Here is a 17,109-nt window from a genome sequence, read left to right as displayed (position 1 = left end):
TTATTTTATTTTTTCAACCTGAAATTTAAGAAAGTGAAAACTATTCTTGGCTCGCAGAGTCATTCAAAACCAGGAGGTGGACTGGATCGACCCATGGGCCGTATGCCGATCTGTTTCGGGGCACAAAAGTTTATGCTTCTCAGGCCTGATTCCCTATGGGTAGAACAGAAGACCAAAAATGGGACATACAGACAGACAGAGAACACAATACACCTATTGTCCTATCAATGCCTCTGAACAAGAAACACACACGCAAACATAAACGTGGGAACGGACTAAACAGAAACCCAATAATAATGCAGGAATTCAGAGCATCGTATCATGTGATCAAAGACTAGAGATGAAAAGGGGCTTAGGGACCTGTTTCCTGCTCCGAGTGGCCACCTTCATCAATCACTCACCTTTCTATTGAAGGTTCATGCTGTCGAATTTCCCCAATTGCCTGCAACGGGTAACTTATTCTAGTTTGGATTTCTCCAGAAATTAAAGGGCTTGCGCATTAATCTTTGCGAAAACGAATCTTCCCTGGAACCAGAGGCAAACAACAGAAGCTAGAGCACGCTTTGAGATGCTCAAAAATTTACCCTCTGAAGCTCCCCGAGAACGGACAGGGAGGAAACGGGCAAGGGTGACCGCCTGCCTTGGAGAGAGGACGGGGACGGAGTGGCGGGGGCAGAGAGGACAATATTCGCTGCGCGTTCTCATCCGCCTGTTGACTTCTGTCGTGTGCCGCTGTTACTTATTCAAGCAAACAACCAACCAAAAGCGTAAGCATTAAGTATCGCAGACGAATTTAGCATCCACCTGGCCATCTTCCCTTTGCACGCCTGCTGGTGATTCTTGACTCAACCACCGCGATTTGGCACCCCTAGCGTGACACTTGCCTCTCCTAACCCAACAATGCACTTGACACCCCGAGTGGGCAGCTTTCGGAGGACGAAGCCAACTCGCCAAGAATTGGACTCTAAAAATAAGCATTTTGCACATTTCTTTTAGCCTCCTTTCTCTCCATAAAGGCCTTCACAGATGGCTTCTTTACATCATGCTCTCAAATGACTAGCTGATAAATATTCATACTTATGGAAATTGTATGGTACATACTCCAAACCACCAGCCAGTTAACATTTGTATTTCCCGTACCTCAGGGGTGGTGGCCCCTTGTTCCTGGGCCTTGTCCTCTGTATCTCACACACACACACACACACACACTCACACACACACACAATCACTGGCTCTTTCCTTCTTTGTGACTGATTTGCCTAGAGCAGTGATTCCCAACCAGGGGCGACTTTGTCCCTCAGAGGTTATCTGGCGATGTCTGGGGACGTTTGGGGCTGTCACAGCTGGGGGGAGGCGCCATGTAAACCGCTGGCATCCCTGAGTAGAAGCCAAGAATGTTGCTCAACATCCTACAGTGCCCAGGACAGGCCCCCGCCCTCCAAAGAATGGCCTGGCCCGAGTGCCAATAGTGCGGGGGACCCCGGGGAATACGTGGCCAGGCTGAGAGCAGACTTGAGTACAGAGAAAACGCAAAAGGGGAACAGGGTTAACGTGAGCTGGAACGGAGAAACGCGCTCGGATGCGGAAGCTGGGCGTGGAGCCTGGCCTGTCATTCCTCATTCTAATTAATACTCAGTTTCTTAAAGGTTATCCATTTTAAAACAAGTTTCCTTTCAGTCTCCAAGCCCGACTTACAAATATTTTCGTAAAATGTTAGTTAAAATGTAAAACACTCCCTTTCGCTTGTTCTTCAATTAATGCTCAATTATCTTATGCATCTGACAGATTAAATTCCCCTAAACACTTAACACATTTACCAATTTGATTAAATTCCCTTAAGCATTGCAAGCTACAAATAGAATGACTCGCTCGAGCATTTCAAACCCCACATAGAAGACTCACAAACAAGCCATATTCCAAACATTAAAAAAAAAAATCCCTCCCTCCCTCCCTCCCCGCTCCGGGCGCCTCGCTCCAGGCCCAGAGGGAGCAGCGCCACCCCCGCCCCCGCCCGCCCCCAGCCCACCCCTGCTAAGGAGCCCCTGGGTGGGTGCTCCACTCATCTGCGCAGCGACAGCGAGGCTGCTCCCGCATGGGGCAGTGGGGTCTGGTCACCATTCTGAGCATCGATCCATCCTCCTTTTCCAGACATCTCTGCTCCTGTTCATCCCCAACCCCGCGGGCTCCCCGCGTCCACCGTAGGCTGCTGACCCGCCTCCTTGGCCAAGCGCTGCCCGTGAGCTCAGCGCCAGCCGCACGGCGCCACGTGCTTCCCCCGTCCACTCCAGCTGCAGGGCAGCCGGGCGCCAACTGCACGGTCATCGGTCCTGGGTCCCCAGCCTCGGGCAGGCCCGCAAGCATCCCTGATGCTTTCTTCCCAACGCCCAGGGCCACCACCACCCCCGGGAAACAGTCTGCTCACCTGTTCACTCTGACACCAGAGAAACTACCAAGGAGCCTCTCCTGGGGACTTCATGTGGCCCAACGCTAGACACACAGCAGTTGCTTATTAAACACTCACTGAATATGTGAATATTAGATACGAGCACCAATTCCACAAAATTTAGAAGCTAAAAGGCCTTCCGTGACTTATGAGCCAAGGGGGAGGGCTACCCGGGCGAACGCGCTGGGTGCCCGACGGCGCCTGCTGCGCCTCAATTTGTTTGTTTCTTCGTATCGTTTTTTCACGAGCTGCAGCTTTAGACTCGCACGTTCGTTTGCTGCTCAACGCCAGGAAGGGAATTTGAACAGGAAGCCTCGTGCCCCAAGTCCTCCAGCCTCCGTGGCTACCTTGTTTTACGGCGTCGTTCGGGGAGGGCACTTGGCGACCTGTGTCTCAGGAGCAGTGAGTGACAAGGACCTGGACCTTGGCCTACACTGCCGTTTCACTTTCTGTCCCAGCGAGTGCTGGGTTCCATTGTATCCACGCCCTGAGAAGTCTTCCGGAACCCTCTACGTACAGTGCCGACAGAAAAGCCGCTCTCTAGGTGAGCGTGTGGCCCTGACGCGGCTCTGAACCGGGACAAAGAAAACACGGAGAGAGGAGCAGCAGATTAGCCGGTTTAATTTATTTAAGAATCTTACAAAAAAAGAAAAAAGAAAAAAGAACAAAAAAAAAACAAAAATGAAAACACAACAACTAAATACAGAATTTGTTAACGCTTCATGGTTGATCGTTCTCACTTGCGAGGGTCAAAGCCTCGCAGAATGCGGCCCAAAATATTTTTATTGCATGAGACCCAATTGTTAAAGGTACACGTCGCAAGGGTGGGAACAAGCGTTTCTGGCCAGTTGGTCCCGGGTTACACGGAAGGCGGGGTGGAGCGGTGTCGGGAACACGCTGACATTCGAAACAGAGGAGCGGTATCAAAAGGGAGAATTAAAAAAAGAGACGGAAATGAAACCCCAGAGTTCACGTCCACCTTGGTTTCAAATTGTCTTTGGACTCCATCGTGTTGTCTCGAGACGCACCGTGTCGGGATCGTGAGGGAGGGAGGTCTACGCCTACGTATAAAAGTACCCTTCGCTCGGCGGAGGTAGAACCTGGCAAGAGTTTTATTGCAGAGGCACCACGTACCTCTTCCCACCTCTCATGGCTGATGGTAGATACAAGTGGTTATTAAAAAATAATATCAGTAGTTTGCAAATTCAGTATAAACCATGAACAGGATGATTTTTTCTGATGGCGATGAGACTGCAGTGTGCTACGTAGAAAAAAAGCTCTCTGCGCCATCAAGTGGAAGCCAGCGAGAAGGCTCAAGCTTCTTTACCCTCTTCAGTGCCACAAATACTGTCATCGTAGCAGGAAAGGCCCTCAGGGCGGGGTCAGTGGAAAAGCTGGGGTTCTCACTGGGGGGACCTGCGGGTGAACCCGCAGCCCCAGGAGGCCTGAGTTGCAAGAATCGGAAAGAATCGACTTTCCCGGGCTGCGTCCCTGGCTCGGCTCTGCAGGAAGGGGACAGCCAGTCTTAGCTTAACTGCGTGGAGCCCCGTGGCCGCAGAGGACACGGCTGCACAGTTCAGCTGCTCTGTGGGCGGCAGAGGGAGCGAGCCGGGGGTGGGCGGCAGGAACAGGGGTGCTCACGGGCCCTACTTATGACAAGTTAGGTTCTCAGGAATTAGCCAAATACAGACTACTTTGAAATTTCCAAGAAGCCTGCCCAGTTCAACAGCAAGGGATGAAGTGTGCTTGTGAATAAAGGCTGAGAAGGGCTCATGGCGCTCTTCCCTGAAAGTCACAGAGGAACATTTCCTTACAGGGGCAGAATCCGTGGTCACCACCCAGGGTTCGCCTCTGGGGCTCCACCGTCAGCAACGCGATGGCTAAGAAGCTCCGAGGCCATGGCTGCTTCAGGCCAGGTCCACGGCACGAGGCTGAGAGTGCCGGCCCCTCCTCCGTTAACGGCCTGCTGCACCCTGGGCCCATGAGCTGCAGGCTCGTGGAAGCCTCTACAGCAGCTGTGTCGCTCTCTTCGGGGGGACAACTGTTCTGGAAGTGCACTGCCTAACGTCACCTGTCGACGTGGACATCAGCGTGCACCAGGCCTGTCTCCCCGTCTGCTATAAATATCCTTAACAGGTGCGAGCGGGTTACCTGTGCTTGTTGCAGAATAAGTTTCTGATTATAATTTGTAGATTAAAAGCACAGGCCCGACTTTTTAAGAGAAACATAGAAAATCTGTAGCAGCAGCAGGCCATAAATCACGGTCAGACCTCCAAGATTCTCCTCTCAGCTAGAGCGCCACATGGATGAAGAATTCGGGGCAGGCCTGAAAAACTGCAAGGGCAGGAACAAGCTGGGTTCACCGAAGAGCTAAGTTTGATCCTAAATGCACTGAAGAAGTTAGAGGAGCTTAAAGGAAGTCCTGGGAAGAATTTTTTTTTTTTTATGTGAAAACATCAGGCTCAATGCAGCTTCCAAAGAGCAACGTAAATGAGCATAACTAGTCATATAATGACAGTATCAGCAATTGCACTCGAGTACATTCCCCCCCAATACAATGCATTGCACACAATAAAAATCCGTAATCAAAATGCGAAACACAATCAGGCATGTTGAAAAATAGTAACACGAAATAGACATTGGAATTCTACAGCAAAGATGCAAAAAGGAATCCTCAAATATATGAACAAATTCAACTAAGAAGTTTTCACACTTTCCTACATCCAAAGGAAAAAAAAAAAAAAAAAAGGTAAGATGTCCCGTATGGGAAGTCAAGAAAAGAATAAATAGGATTGAGGGGAGGCGAGAAAAGGGAAAAACAAGTTTGGGGGGGGGGGGGGTCCCAATTTACAAGAAATATTTACATTCGGAATTTAAAAGAACTCAAACGTTTCTATAATATACACATTTATGTACATATATATATAAGTACAGCAGAAAACTAGGAAGTGGGTTTTAGATTTCACCTCAAGTACTCAGCAAACAATGACTAGCTAGCCTGAGTTGCGGGTATCTAGACGCGAGTCCTTCACTCACATGCCCTTAACAGACACTGCGCTGGTTATTGGACACTGGCGGCCAGTGAAGAATTTTTGCGAATGTATTTTGCTCGCAGCTGTAGCCACGCAGACACGGACTGCTCGCTGCATTCCAGAAGCAGAGGGTCACGATGTGCGTGCATGGGTGTGGTGATGGCCAGGGAGACCCCCAACACAGGAAAGGGGGTCAGCAAATGCCCATCATCACAGTGGCTCCCATTGTTGCTGGGATGCCTGAACTGACCAAGCATCTGTCCCCTGGGGCCAGCCTAATGGTGACTCTTCACATTGCACCATTCTTAGACACCATCGACTATCACTCAGGTTCCTTTTTAAAATGAGAATATTTATATAGGGACCTTCCTCTTAGTATCGTATCAAGAAAAGGACCCAAAGGGAAAATGCCTAGCCTCTGCTCCTACTTTCGTAAACTGAGATGCACTGATCATTTCCAATCTATTGCTGTTTCCTTTATGCTAAGAGGACCGTGGACGGGGTGGGGTGTAGGGCCCCCATCGCACAGCTGCAGATGCTGCCCGGTGCCCTTTCTGGTCAAGCTGGAAGCCACCTAATAACATCATACGATACTAGCAAATGGCTGTCCAAGGGCCACCAGCCAGAAAACTCTGCCTCTAACACACTGTATTTCTTCTCCCTGGAGCTTGGTCATCTAGAACTTTTACTTAACAGATGAAGCAAAATAAAATTGATCGTGGCAACTCAAAAAGGTTTCTTAAGTGCTAACTGGATTGGAATAAATACATAGATACGTACACACACTACTACGTTGCTTTGGATGCAGGTTCTTGCTAATTATATACACGTAAAGAAAAGATATTCAAGAGTGTATCTGCAACTTAGCAGCGAAAAGGGAAAACTGCTTAAGTTATTTACTTTTTGCTCAAGTTGTGTTTAAAGAAATACTTTAATACTTCCAGGGATTCGCATCGTTGATGCGCATCTGGATAAGCCCACTACGCTGTAGACAGACGCCTTGTGGCGCGGAGGTTGCTTAACTTAGGGGGATACTAGTTGCCCCCAAGATGCCATCTGAGAAGCTCTGGCCTCGGGAAGCGGTTTTCAGTATAATCTACTCTGTAAACTCTGAAAACACTATCGTGATTTACAACCCAATCTTTGTGCTCAGAGCCATATTGCTAAAAAGGGAGACAAGGCATTGCAGAGGCCAAATGGACTCGCACTGGGTTCGGAAGGGCCCCTGGGTTCAGACGTGGCATCCAGATCCTGAAATACATGGACCTGTTTTAAAGAAGTGAACTGCTAAGACTTGGTTTTTGACAGAAGAGGACCTCGGATGCTGGGTTTTCCCATGCTGGCCAACCTGAACTTGCTGACTTAGATAAGGGCACAGTGTAAAGGTCACACGCGCGCCTCCAGGGGGGATGGGCAGCAGGCCCTGGGTGCTCCACGCACACCACCCCATGGAGGGCAGGGGCAGGTGGGCACCTCAGCTCCCCACCCATTACACTGGCTGCCTTTTTGAGGTCTACTGAGAGTTTTCGGAGGTCTTACTTCTAGACCTGATTTTTAAAAAGCAAAACAAAGCTGTCCTACAAAGAACAGAACAGACGTATGGCCCTTCTGTATCAGGATAGCTATTCCAAGAGCAAGCACTACACCGTCGAGCGTGGGGGTCGACCACCTGCATGCTAAGGGATCCTCATACTCACGCTGCAGGGGGAACCGTGGCTCACTAAGAAAGGTCCCCTCGCACGCGAAAGGGAAGTCGGGCCGACAGCCCACGCGCGCCTATCTTCCCCGGCCCTGCCACGAGGCCGCACTGCAGGGGCAGGCTGGCTCTGCTGCCCCCCCCAGCTCTGTCCACCTCAGTGTGACGGGAGCTGACGGGGCTACCGGTCTAAACACAGCGGACCTGGGAAGTCGGCTGCCCCTGGCTGCCGAGTGGGTCTCGCTGCCCGAACCGGGCGCTCACTGGTTGACACGTGCACAAACCGCTGCCTGAGATACAGGACTAGACTGAGGATAGAAAGTTGCATCCACTGGGCAAAACGTGCCAAAGAACAGAAATTATTCTCAATCTGTTCTTTTAGGCAGCACGAATAAATAAAGCCAAAGAAAGAAAACTTGTGGAAACCTGACACGACTAAACGGAACGTGACCCAACTGGGGCTCTAAAGGGACAGAGCGCGAAGCCCCGGCTGCTCAGCACTTAGCGTACAGCTCGCCCGAGTCTGAGGGAAGTTTAAAAAGTGATGAAGGAGAACAACTTAACTTGATAAACATTCAAAAGTACTTTCATTTTACCCTTTCCTCAACACTGCCTCAACTCTGAGGAGTAGGTTTTAAGCCAAAAGGAAGGCGACCTGGGACACCGGTGCACCCGAGGGCTGCCGATGGCCGCCACAGACCGCCTCTGCGGCGGAGAGGGCCTAAGCAAGAGTCCACTTCTCGTTAGGGTAAGAACTTTTTATTTGACATCTGCAAGACTGGTATCTTGCAGCTTTTGACCAGGTTTATACAATCTCAATTTTTCAATAGTGCAACCTGTGCAAGCAAAAAAAAAAAAAAGAAAGAAAGAAAGAAAAAAAAAGGAAACAAAAAAAACCAATTGTCCCCTCACTTGTTTTTATAAAACATCTATTATAGGCGAAACAAAACTTACCCATATTATAGATAAGTATCTATTCACATTTGTACATTACCATTTTTAACAGCTTGAGATAAACTCTACAATGTCTTACAACACATTAAACAATATTCAAGTTACTGGGTAACAACAACGACAAGAAATAAACATACAGCAGAAGCCTCAAGTGTTTCCTCATTGTCTAGTTTACAGCTCAAGTACGGTTTCCTTTTTTATGAGTGACAAAGCAAATTAAGAAAATGAAGTAAAAAAAAGATTGTTTACAAGATGGAAGCTGATTTGTACTTCTTCTTAAAACTACCTTTAAGTTAAGGAAAATGTCATTTTGAGAAAAGCAGGCTTGTAGCCATTTTTGCAGCACTCAATAGGAATACTATTAATACATTAAAATGAACTTTTAAAGAATTTTATCACAAAAAAAAAAAAGTCTGTACTCGTCACCTTGACAAGAAACCTGGGGCAGGGAGAATGGGGGTGGGGGAGAGGTTCACAGGGCCAGAAGCAATACCCAGGTATAAACATTATAAAAATGCAATAACCAATGCTATACACCTACAAAGGTTTCTCTCCGTAACCGGACTTCTGTGTTAATCTTGTTTACGCATGCTTTCCAAGACATGCACTGTCAGAACAAAAACTAGAAAAGAACCTGAACGCATGATGTGCAACCTTTCATTTCATGCTTTAATAAACCTAGTGTTTAATAAGTTGGAAAAAGAAACCGATATATATGTTCTATATTTATAGACTCAAACACATGCGTCCGGGGACGACTCCCGCGGCAACGGCATGGATGGACTGCGTTAACCCTGAGCACTGTGTAACATGAAGTAAAGCCAGTTTGGGAAGTTCCAAGCGCTTTTAAACCAACTGTGGTTCGTAGCCTTTAACAAACTCACAAACAGACGAACACGCACGCACGCGCACACACCCTCTGCTCACCCGAAGTAGAAGCGTACGGGAAGTACCATGGGCAAAGCAAAAGGAAAGACATATGTACCACCGCCGGCACTGCTGATCTTCAGTTTTGCTATCTATTCCAGGTTTGTCCTTATTCCCAAAAAAATTAACTAGAGAGAGCACAACTGAAAAAAATTATAATTCTTTGGAAACTGTCCCTGATTTTTATGCAAATGATAAGCTTCAACAGCATTTCAGATACATCCATGTTGAAACCTGTCTGTTCTTATGCGTTGCTCAAGTTGGCGATGCTTTGGGGGTGACGCTGCTGCCAGAGCTGCTTCTGTTGGACCGCAAGCTGCTGAGACTGGTCTGAAGTTGACAGGAGATTTACAAGAGGAGACACACAATTTGCAGGAATGATCAAACCTGCAATTAGAAATAAGACTTTCTGAAGGTGGCATCCAGGAGACCATACGGTGTGTCACCCGTAACAGACAACTCCAAAATGGGTGTAATACCAACTGTAACGGACGAGACCCCACAACTGAAGGGATACCTCACACCTGAAATGGCCCCCCGCAGCACCGCCCACAAACGCCGGAGCACACACGTGTGTCCACGTCACCCCACCTCCTTGGTCAAGTGCGGCACCTTCCTAGCTACTGTCTCTTCGCAGGTTAACAAACGTGTCAAGCGCCACCTTCTCTGGCACGTGCCAAAAGACTCCAGGGTAGTGTTTGCAAACTCCACTGCGACCGAGGAAGGAAACCTCTAAGTGGGCACAGCGTGGACCTCGGCACACTCGGCAGTGCGTGCCCGGGGTAAGAGAACTTCCGACTGCTCCACGTGGGAAGAGGAGCTCCATGTTCCAGAGAAGCCGTTGTGTTTTGTTTCACTTTTTAAAAATGAAGATGGAAATCCAGGCCTTTGATTTTTAAATGTTGGTAACTAATTCAAATGAAGATGTAAAACCACCAAACATTCTTGAGGGTCAAAAACGTGCTCATGAACTGGCTCTGGCCACAGGCTGCCCATCTGCAGCACACGGCCGAGAAAGGCTGTTGCAAATGCAACGAAGACGAAGCAACGGGGAAGTGTGGTCACCGGATGGACCCCCGTGGAGCCTGTAACTGAGCAAGCAGTGGGCAGGGCCAGCCCCCGCCGCCTGCGGGACTCCGGCCCATCCTCTGTGCACAGTGGCTCTGAGTTCCAGTCTCGATCCGGCTCAACAAACGTCAAATGGCAGACTGCAGAGCATTTGGGCAAGAGGCGGAGCTGCGTCCCCACACTGGGAGCCTGCGAGCCTGCGCAGGCAGTGACAGCGAGCCAGGGGAGTGGGGAGCAAGCGCAGCATAAAATGAAAGATGACTCAGGGCTTCGGCTGGAATCAGCGCAGTCCTTTCAAAGGCTTAACTTCCATTTGACCTCTTAAGAACATATAAAGCAAGCTGTACCCTACTACTAGACATAAGTGTCAAGAGTCCAAGATGAAAGAAACAAAATGAAAAATAAAAACAGGATTTGTTCCCCAGAGTTCAAACCAAAAATAAAAAATTGACTCACCCACGATCCGCTGTCCATCCTCTGTTCTTAGCCGAACTATCTGCATCTTCACGTTTGTGCCACTGACAGACGCTAGAACACCCTCGACTTTTGTCCAGACACTCAGGACTGAGCCACATAACACGTAATATGTGCGGCAACGAAGGCCTATTTCACAAACTAATCCCAAGCTTGCTTTTTTGCAGTTGCCACGCCTAGGAGAGATGGGGGGGGGGGAGGTTTATGTGTGAAGACACACGTAAAAGGCCCGCACGTCTGCCAAATTTCAAGCAGAAAAGGCCTCAGCATCATTTGCCTTCACTGACAGTTTCTTCGATTATAATCCTGTTGACACACGGAATTATCCTTCCCAATGTAAGTTTCACTACTGATTTTTAAAATTAGTTATCTCTGAGGTCTGACTCCCTGTAGAAGCTCTGATCTACTGATTTTAATATCCACTTAGGCATCTGTCATTTTAATGTCTGTATCAGTTTTAGTTTACTGTATCAGTGCTATCTTATAAAATAATTCTGCATATTATTTCTACTGTAGTAAACTACCAATATATTGTACGAAAGGCCTCAGCAAACACACAAAAAAAAGAATATGAAAATTTATAAACTGAAAAAGACATCAAAATTTTACGGTTAAAATTCTTTTCACAATTCACCAATAAAAATATCTTTCTAGTATTCAAGGTGAATACTAGAAATATTAGGGCACGTTTCTTGCTAAAACCTGGAGCAAATGTTTTAGAGAGGACTTTTGTAGGTTAACTTCTAAAATATTTAAAGACTTTTCCTAAATTAATTTCCAACAAGCACTAATTCACTCTCAAAATGAAAAGGACCAAAAAACACTGCTTACATCGAAGCAAATTTATCTACCTATAAGTGTCTAAAAAAAAAATCTAGCTAAAATTCATCTATATCTTATATCCCTTTTCATAAAGTGGGCCAGATACCCCATTACCTAGTTAATGGGTAAGAAAACACTGAGAGAATCAAAGGGTGCAGAGTGTACACACTCCCCAGACCGGGCCCTGCAATGAACACCGTGGCGCACAGCTCCGGCTGGCGAGCAGCGCCGCACGGCTCAGGGCCCAGCAGCAAAGCCCGTAGCTGCTGCTAGCTGCTCAAGGCACCTGTGTTCTCCTGGCAGCTCCCTACCTAGCCTTAAAAACAAAACTATTTCAGACACCAGGAAAGCTTTAAAGAAAATGGAAAGAAAGAGAGAAAGAAAAAAATAAAGAGAAGGAGGGAGATAAAGTCTTAACACCGGGAACGACAGACATCCAGGCTCCCAGACAATGGCTGCTCGGTGTTTATAGAGCCTCGGTGAAGAGCGAGGGGCCACCTCAACGGCGTGTGGTCCACACACTCCAAGTGCCCGTGATGGAAAGAGGCACACCTCACAACAGCGAAGCTGTTCATGGACTCACAGGGGCAGATCACTAAAGAGTAAAGCCACATTTAATTAAATCTTAATTACACTTTGGAAAATACGGTGAGAAACATGAAAAATACTAACCAATAAGCATGAGTACAAGTGTCTGCGGATGAATTGTACTGATCTAACCAGTGAACCAGGGCATCATCTGAGACCACCTGTGAAATAAGACAAAGATTTCACTGAAACAGGTTTGTTTTAAACAAATTGACTCCCTAATTTGGCCTCTTAAGCCGACTTAAAATCATCTCTATACAGACAACCTGGCCCTTGCTGCTGGTTGCATTTGAGGGCCACACATCAAGTTCTTCCATGAGGTTCCGCCTATGGAATGAATTTTTCAAATAGCTGGCTTAATTATAATTGTTTACAAGCAACAATGGCTAGGAGAATAGAAGTATAAGGTAATACAATAAAAACGTAATAATAGTCATGTTAAGAAAAATAGTCATTCACTATTTTTCTAGAAATCATTGCAAAATATAAACATAGCAGTTCACAATAAAACCAAGAGTTGTTTGGAAGAAATTTGTCTTGCACATCTTTATTTAAAAAGTTCTCATTTTCATAGTTACCAATGCAAGCTTCCTGTCCTGACAACAAAAGCTATTTGAAATAATCATCTTTATCAGTTTCTTCATGGCAGATAAAATATAAGACCAGGATATTAACATAACAAAACCTGATAATTTTATGAAAAATTTCCAGTAATCAAAAAAAAAATCAACAAAATAATTTTATATATAGACACAAAACACTTCTAAACATAGCTTCAACGTTACTATAAGTATTTATAAATATCAAATAGCATAGCATACAAATGAAAAAATACCTTCTTATATTTCTTTTTTAGATCAGCATAAATTTCTAATTTGAGCTGTTTCCCAGTATTTGGTCTATAAACTAAGAAAAGCTTCTTTTTAGGGTTCACTTCTTTAACTAAGATGGCAGTTTTCTTGTTGTTCCTTATCTATTAAAAAAAAAGTGAGAAAACATAAAGATTCGATACTAGACACTTTAAAACACACTTTTTTTTTCCTACCATCACGACAGCAAACAGAATCTTCTGAAACAAAAGTACGAGAACATGTAACTACAAGAAAGGACGAGAAGGGCCCTGTGACAGTTTAACAAGGTCTCACCAAGATGAAGGCACAGGTCATGGGCCAAGAGTCTTTAGAAAATTGTTTGGAACAAGCTTTAAAGCAGATGTGCAGTGGAGACAACTCTGCACGTTTCCAGTCCATGCACCTGACTCATGGTACAAAGGAGTGGGCATGAACGGTCTACAGGGGAAAATTCTTTTACCTCCACTGTATTTAAAATGTTTCATACTGTAATTTTTTAAAAAGTTACTCTCCTTTAAGTTACAATGAAATATAACCTCCAAGGTAATGATTTTGATCACTTGCAGTCCTCTGGATTCATCTAAACCATCGGGGCTACCTACCCCTATGGTCTCCTGAACGGTGAAATAAGACAGCATCTCCCAACAAAGCAATGTGTAAACAGGAAAGCTACGACGGAAAACCTATGCATGCAGAACTGGGAAAAGGATGCACTAGACATACGACGGAACTTCCATATGTTTTTTTAAGTTTTTACAAGTGGAACTTATGAGAGAAATCCTAAGGGGAAGGAATTATAAAAAGCCCCATTTAATTAAAAGAAAAATAAGAATGGAAAATTATGTTAATTTTATGTAAATTTTTATAAACTATATTAATTACCATTAATTTATACCTTCTTTAAAGAATGGTGAAGAGCTTCCCATCAAAAATCTCTGGGGAGGAATTGAAGGAAAAAGAAAAGTTGCAAAGTAGAGACATTTTTCCCAGCTCCTGTACAAAATGAATACTTTGCTGAGCTACTAAGTTTTTATAGCAAGATAATTCTTATACTGATAAAAGAAAAAGACTTAATATTTCACTTTTCTCTTCATGGATATTAAAGAGCCTTTGTCTTTTACTTGCTCAAATGACCTGAAACATTGTTTATGTAATTACATTAAAAATGTTTTTTATCAGTTGATGTGACACATTCAATAAATTTATACTGAGAACACAAGGTTTCAAGCAAATAACGGTATAACCTGACTTGGTACTGTCAGATTAACTCATTATAATTATAAAATAAACTGTCACATCACAGAAGAAATGAAAGTGATTCTGATAGGGTTTTCCTAATGTCAACACAAGTGCAGCGCACTGTGACGCACGTTTGCTCATTGCTGTGGAGCCAAGACAAAGGGCTGGTCCTTCCCTAACAATGCCCTTTCTCAGGACACCAGGGACACCAGCCCTCACGGCCAGCCGCAGCTGCAGGTACCAAGGGCCGGGACCTGCACTCTCACCAAAAGCTGCCGCGCTTAGATGCTGGCAATGACTTTGCACGAAAACAGTAAGCAATACCCTATGTGGGCCAATCCAGATCCCATCTAAGGGAGAAATCCAAATAAAATCTCATGAACTATGGTCAATATCCTGGTTGTGACATCGTACTATAGTTTTCTGAAATGCTACCATCACGGAAACTGGTATACAAGTAATTTCTCTGTATTAGTTCTTAAAACCTATTCTGAATTTACAATGATGTCAGGAAGACTTTCAAAATGAACAAACAAACAAACAACCAGGAGCCAGATCCAGCTCGAGCACTTTGCTCTTGGATCGGTGAGCAGTAAACCAGGCCTGTGGACCAAATCCAGCCTGAGGCTCAAAGCTTTAAGAACGATGGGGGCGGGGGGACCGCAAAGCAGAGGCCAAGTATGGCCTGCAAAACTGAAAAATATTTACTACCTGACTTTATCAAACGTCCGGCACTCCTGCCCCACAGGGCTTACGGTCTCACCTGCCTGTGGCACCGCGGATATGCTCTGCTTCGGGTGCTTACGTCTTGAACCAGGTCTCCATGGACAGCTGGTCATTCAGGAAATAATTGCAAATAAAAGCGAAATGTGTGCACACATACAACGGAATGGTATTCAGTCACAAAAAGTGATGCCATTCCGACACATGCTACGACATGGGAGAATCCTGAAAGCACTGCGTTAAATGAAAGCTGCCAGGCACAGGGCGAATATGGCTGATCCACGCACGTGAGGTACCTGGGAATGCAAACTCAGAGAAACAGAGGAGATCAGAGGCTCCCAGAGTCCGGGGGAGCCGGAAAGGAGAGCCACTGTTCAGCAGTCAGAGTCTGTTTGGGATGACGGAAAAGTTTTGGAAATTATCTATTATCTTGGTGAGACCTTGTTAAACTCAGTTTATAGATGGTGGCAATGGTCGTACAACGCTGTGAAAATAATGTCACTGAATTATACATTTAAACATGGTTAAAATAGCAACTATTGTTACTTTAGCATAATTTAAAAAATTAACAATGCAATATACCAAAAGTCATTTAATTATACATTAAATGAGTGAACTGGGTGGTATATGGATTATATCTCAATAAAGCTATTAATGAAAAAGAAAAGGATAAAAAGGAGTCAAGAGAAAACAAATTAAAGATGGGCAAGAATCCAATAATGGATAAAAGGAGTCCTGCTTGATAAAGGAGAAATTCAAGGAAATAGAATATTAAACACTTTGCAAATAAAAATAATGCAGAAAACTTCCTGAAATACTAAGATGTGAAACTACATACTCGAAGAGCATACCACCTACCTGAGAACACTGACAAGAACGACTAATCCCAGTGTATGTTCTAATAAAACTACCAACCTTCAGAGACAGAACCCTTGGGCCACGTAGACAAAAAGAATAATTAAATTAAAAAGAGAAAGAAATTGGAGCTCATCAAACTCTGACAGCAACTCTTTCTCAGAAGAATTTGTAGCATATTTAAGTAGAACTCAAGGAAATAAAATGTGAGCTGAAGATCTCATGTAAGATCTCACATTTGGTAAGATGGTCTTTCAAGTACAAAGGCACGAACCTAGAGGCATGCGAGACCTCAGGGCATGAGGCTCCCATCAGCCCTTCATGAGAGACCTACTAGGAACGGGCTCCACAAAAGTAAGTAACCACAGAGATGCTAACCTGAGGACAAGCAAGCAAGTGGTGAGCATTAAATGTAATTGCCATGTGCTGACAATGCAGAATAGCATGACTATATTTTAAGATGGAAAAATAGGAGAAGGATATGCAAAAAAGGTAGTTTAAAAAAAAATTATTTTTAGGAAAACTGAATTGTAGTATCGATAATATTTTATCTTCCTGTGTGCCCTGTAGAGTAAGGACTACTAGATGAAAGAAAATAACTAAATATCAAGACATGAAATAAAAATTCCATAGTTTTGAAAAGGATAAAAAATATGAATTTAAGATACTGTGCTGTGAATGGATGTATGCACGTGTGCGTGTGTGCATATCTATATGTAAATGTACATGCATACAAACACACACTTCTCCCTCCTTAGCTCTGTCCACAGGCAACACTAAATAAAAGTAGTTAAAATGAACCTTTTAGATGTAAAGCATTATGAGGAGTAAAGAAGGCATAATATTATTTAAAAAGTTCAATTTGCTAAAAGAAAATTAATAATTCAAAAAACTGCATCAAACAACATCCCTCAAGTACATCAAGCAAAAATGTACATAAATGGACAAACTCATAATTACAATGATTAATTACCAAAACAGAGAAAGCTAAAAATTGGAAAATAGGTGCAAAGCAGAGAATGCTGGCAAAAACACAGATCTGAACAGTTCATGTTTAAAGGAAAGAGTCTTACTTGCAGTGACAAGTAAAAGCCATCATCTGGTCCTGTTAGTTCTGCCCAAATCTTGGTAGCTTCCTCCCAGGACATTCCCCTCTCTACACTAATCTATAAAAGAAACAATAACATTTAAATTAAACTCACTGCTGTGAGTGCCGACCACAGAAGGGCATCGCACTGGACTGACACGTTTTCCCACACTTACTGTGTATAGCTCTACATGCCCAGAGGTTGAATATCCTGGAGTCAGAAACTTCTTAACATCACTTTTCCTCACTTTCTCATCTCCAGAACCAAGATCTTGAATAAGAAAAAGCAGCATATAAATGTAAAAGGAACATTTCATCAAGAACGCACATGACATTTAAAACATTCCCCC

General features: G+C 44.7%; 1 protein-coding gene across 5 annotated transcripts in view; it reads right to left on the bottom strand.

Moving 5' to 3' along the window:
• Positions 1-7,911: 7,911 nt before the first annotated feature.
• The window catches only part of SBNO1 (strawberry notch homolog 1), a 42,716-nt gene continuing 33,518 nt past the window's right edge, over positions 7,912-17,109 (bottom strand). For all 5 annotated transcript variants that reach the window (XM_016153739.2, XM_016153741.2, XM_016153740.2 and 2 more), the window contains 6 exons: positions 16,936-17,030; positions 16,746-16,838; positions 12,840-12,977; positions 12,089-12,165; positions 10,577-10,770; positions 7,912-9,439 (listed from right to left, as the gene is read on the bottom strand). In XM_016153739.2, coding sequence (XP_016009225.1) covers positions 9,297-9,439; positions 10,577-10,770; positions 12,089-12,165; positions 12,840-12,977; positions 16,746-16,838; positions 16,936-17,030 — 740 coding nt within the window. In that variant the 3' untranslated portion in view covers positions 7,912-9,296. The remainder of the gene's footprint in view (positions 9,440-10,576; positions 10,771-12,088; positions 12,166-12,839; positions 12,978-16,745; positions 16,839-16,935; positions 17,031-17,109) is intronic.

The sequence above is a fragment of the Rousettus aegyptiacus genome, unplaced genomic scaffold (genome assembly GCF_014176215.1).
Source record: "Rousettus aegyptiacus isolate mRouAeg1 unplaced genomic scaffold, mRouAeg1.p scaffold_m13_p_5, whole genome shotgun sequence".
NCBI lineage: Eukaryota > Metazoa > Chordata > Mammalia > Chiroptera > Pteropodidae > Rousettus > Rousettus aegyptiacus.
Note: the sequence above shows the minus strand (reverse complement) of the source record. Positions and strands in the feature narration are given on the sequence as shown.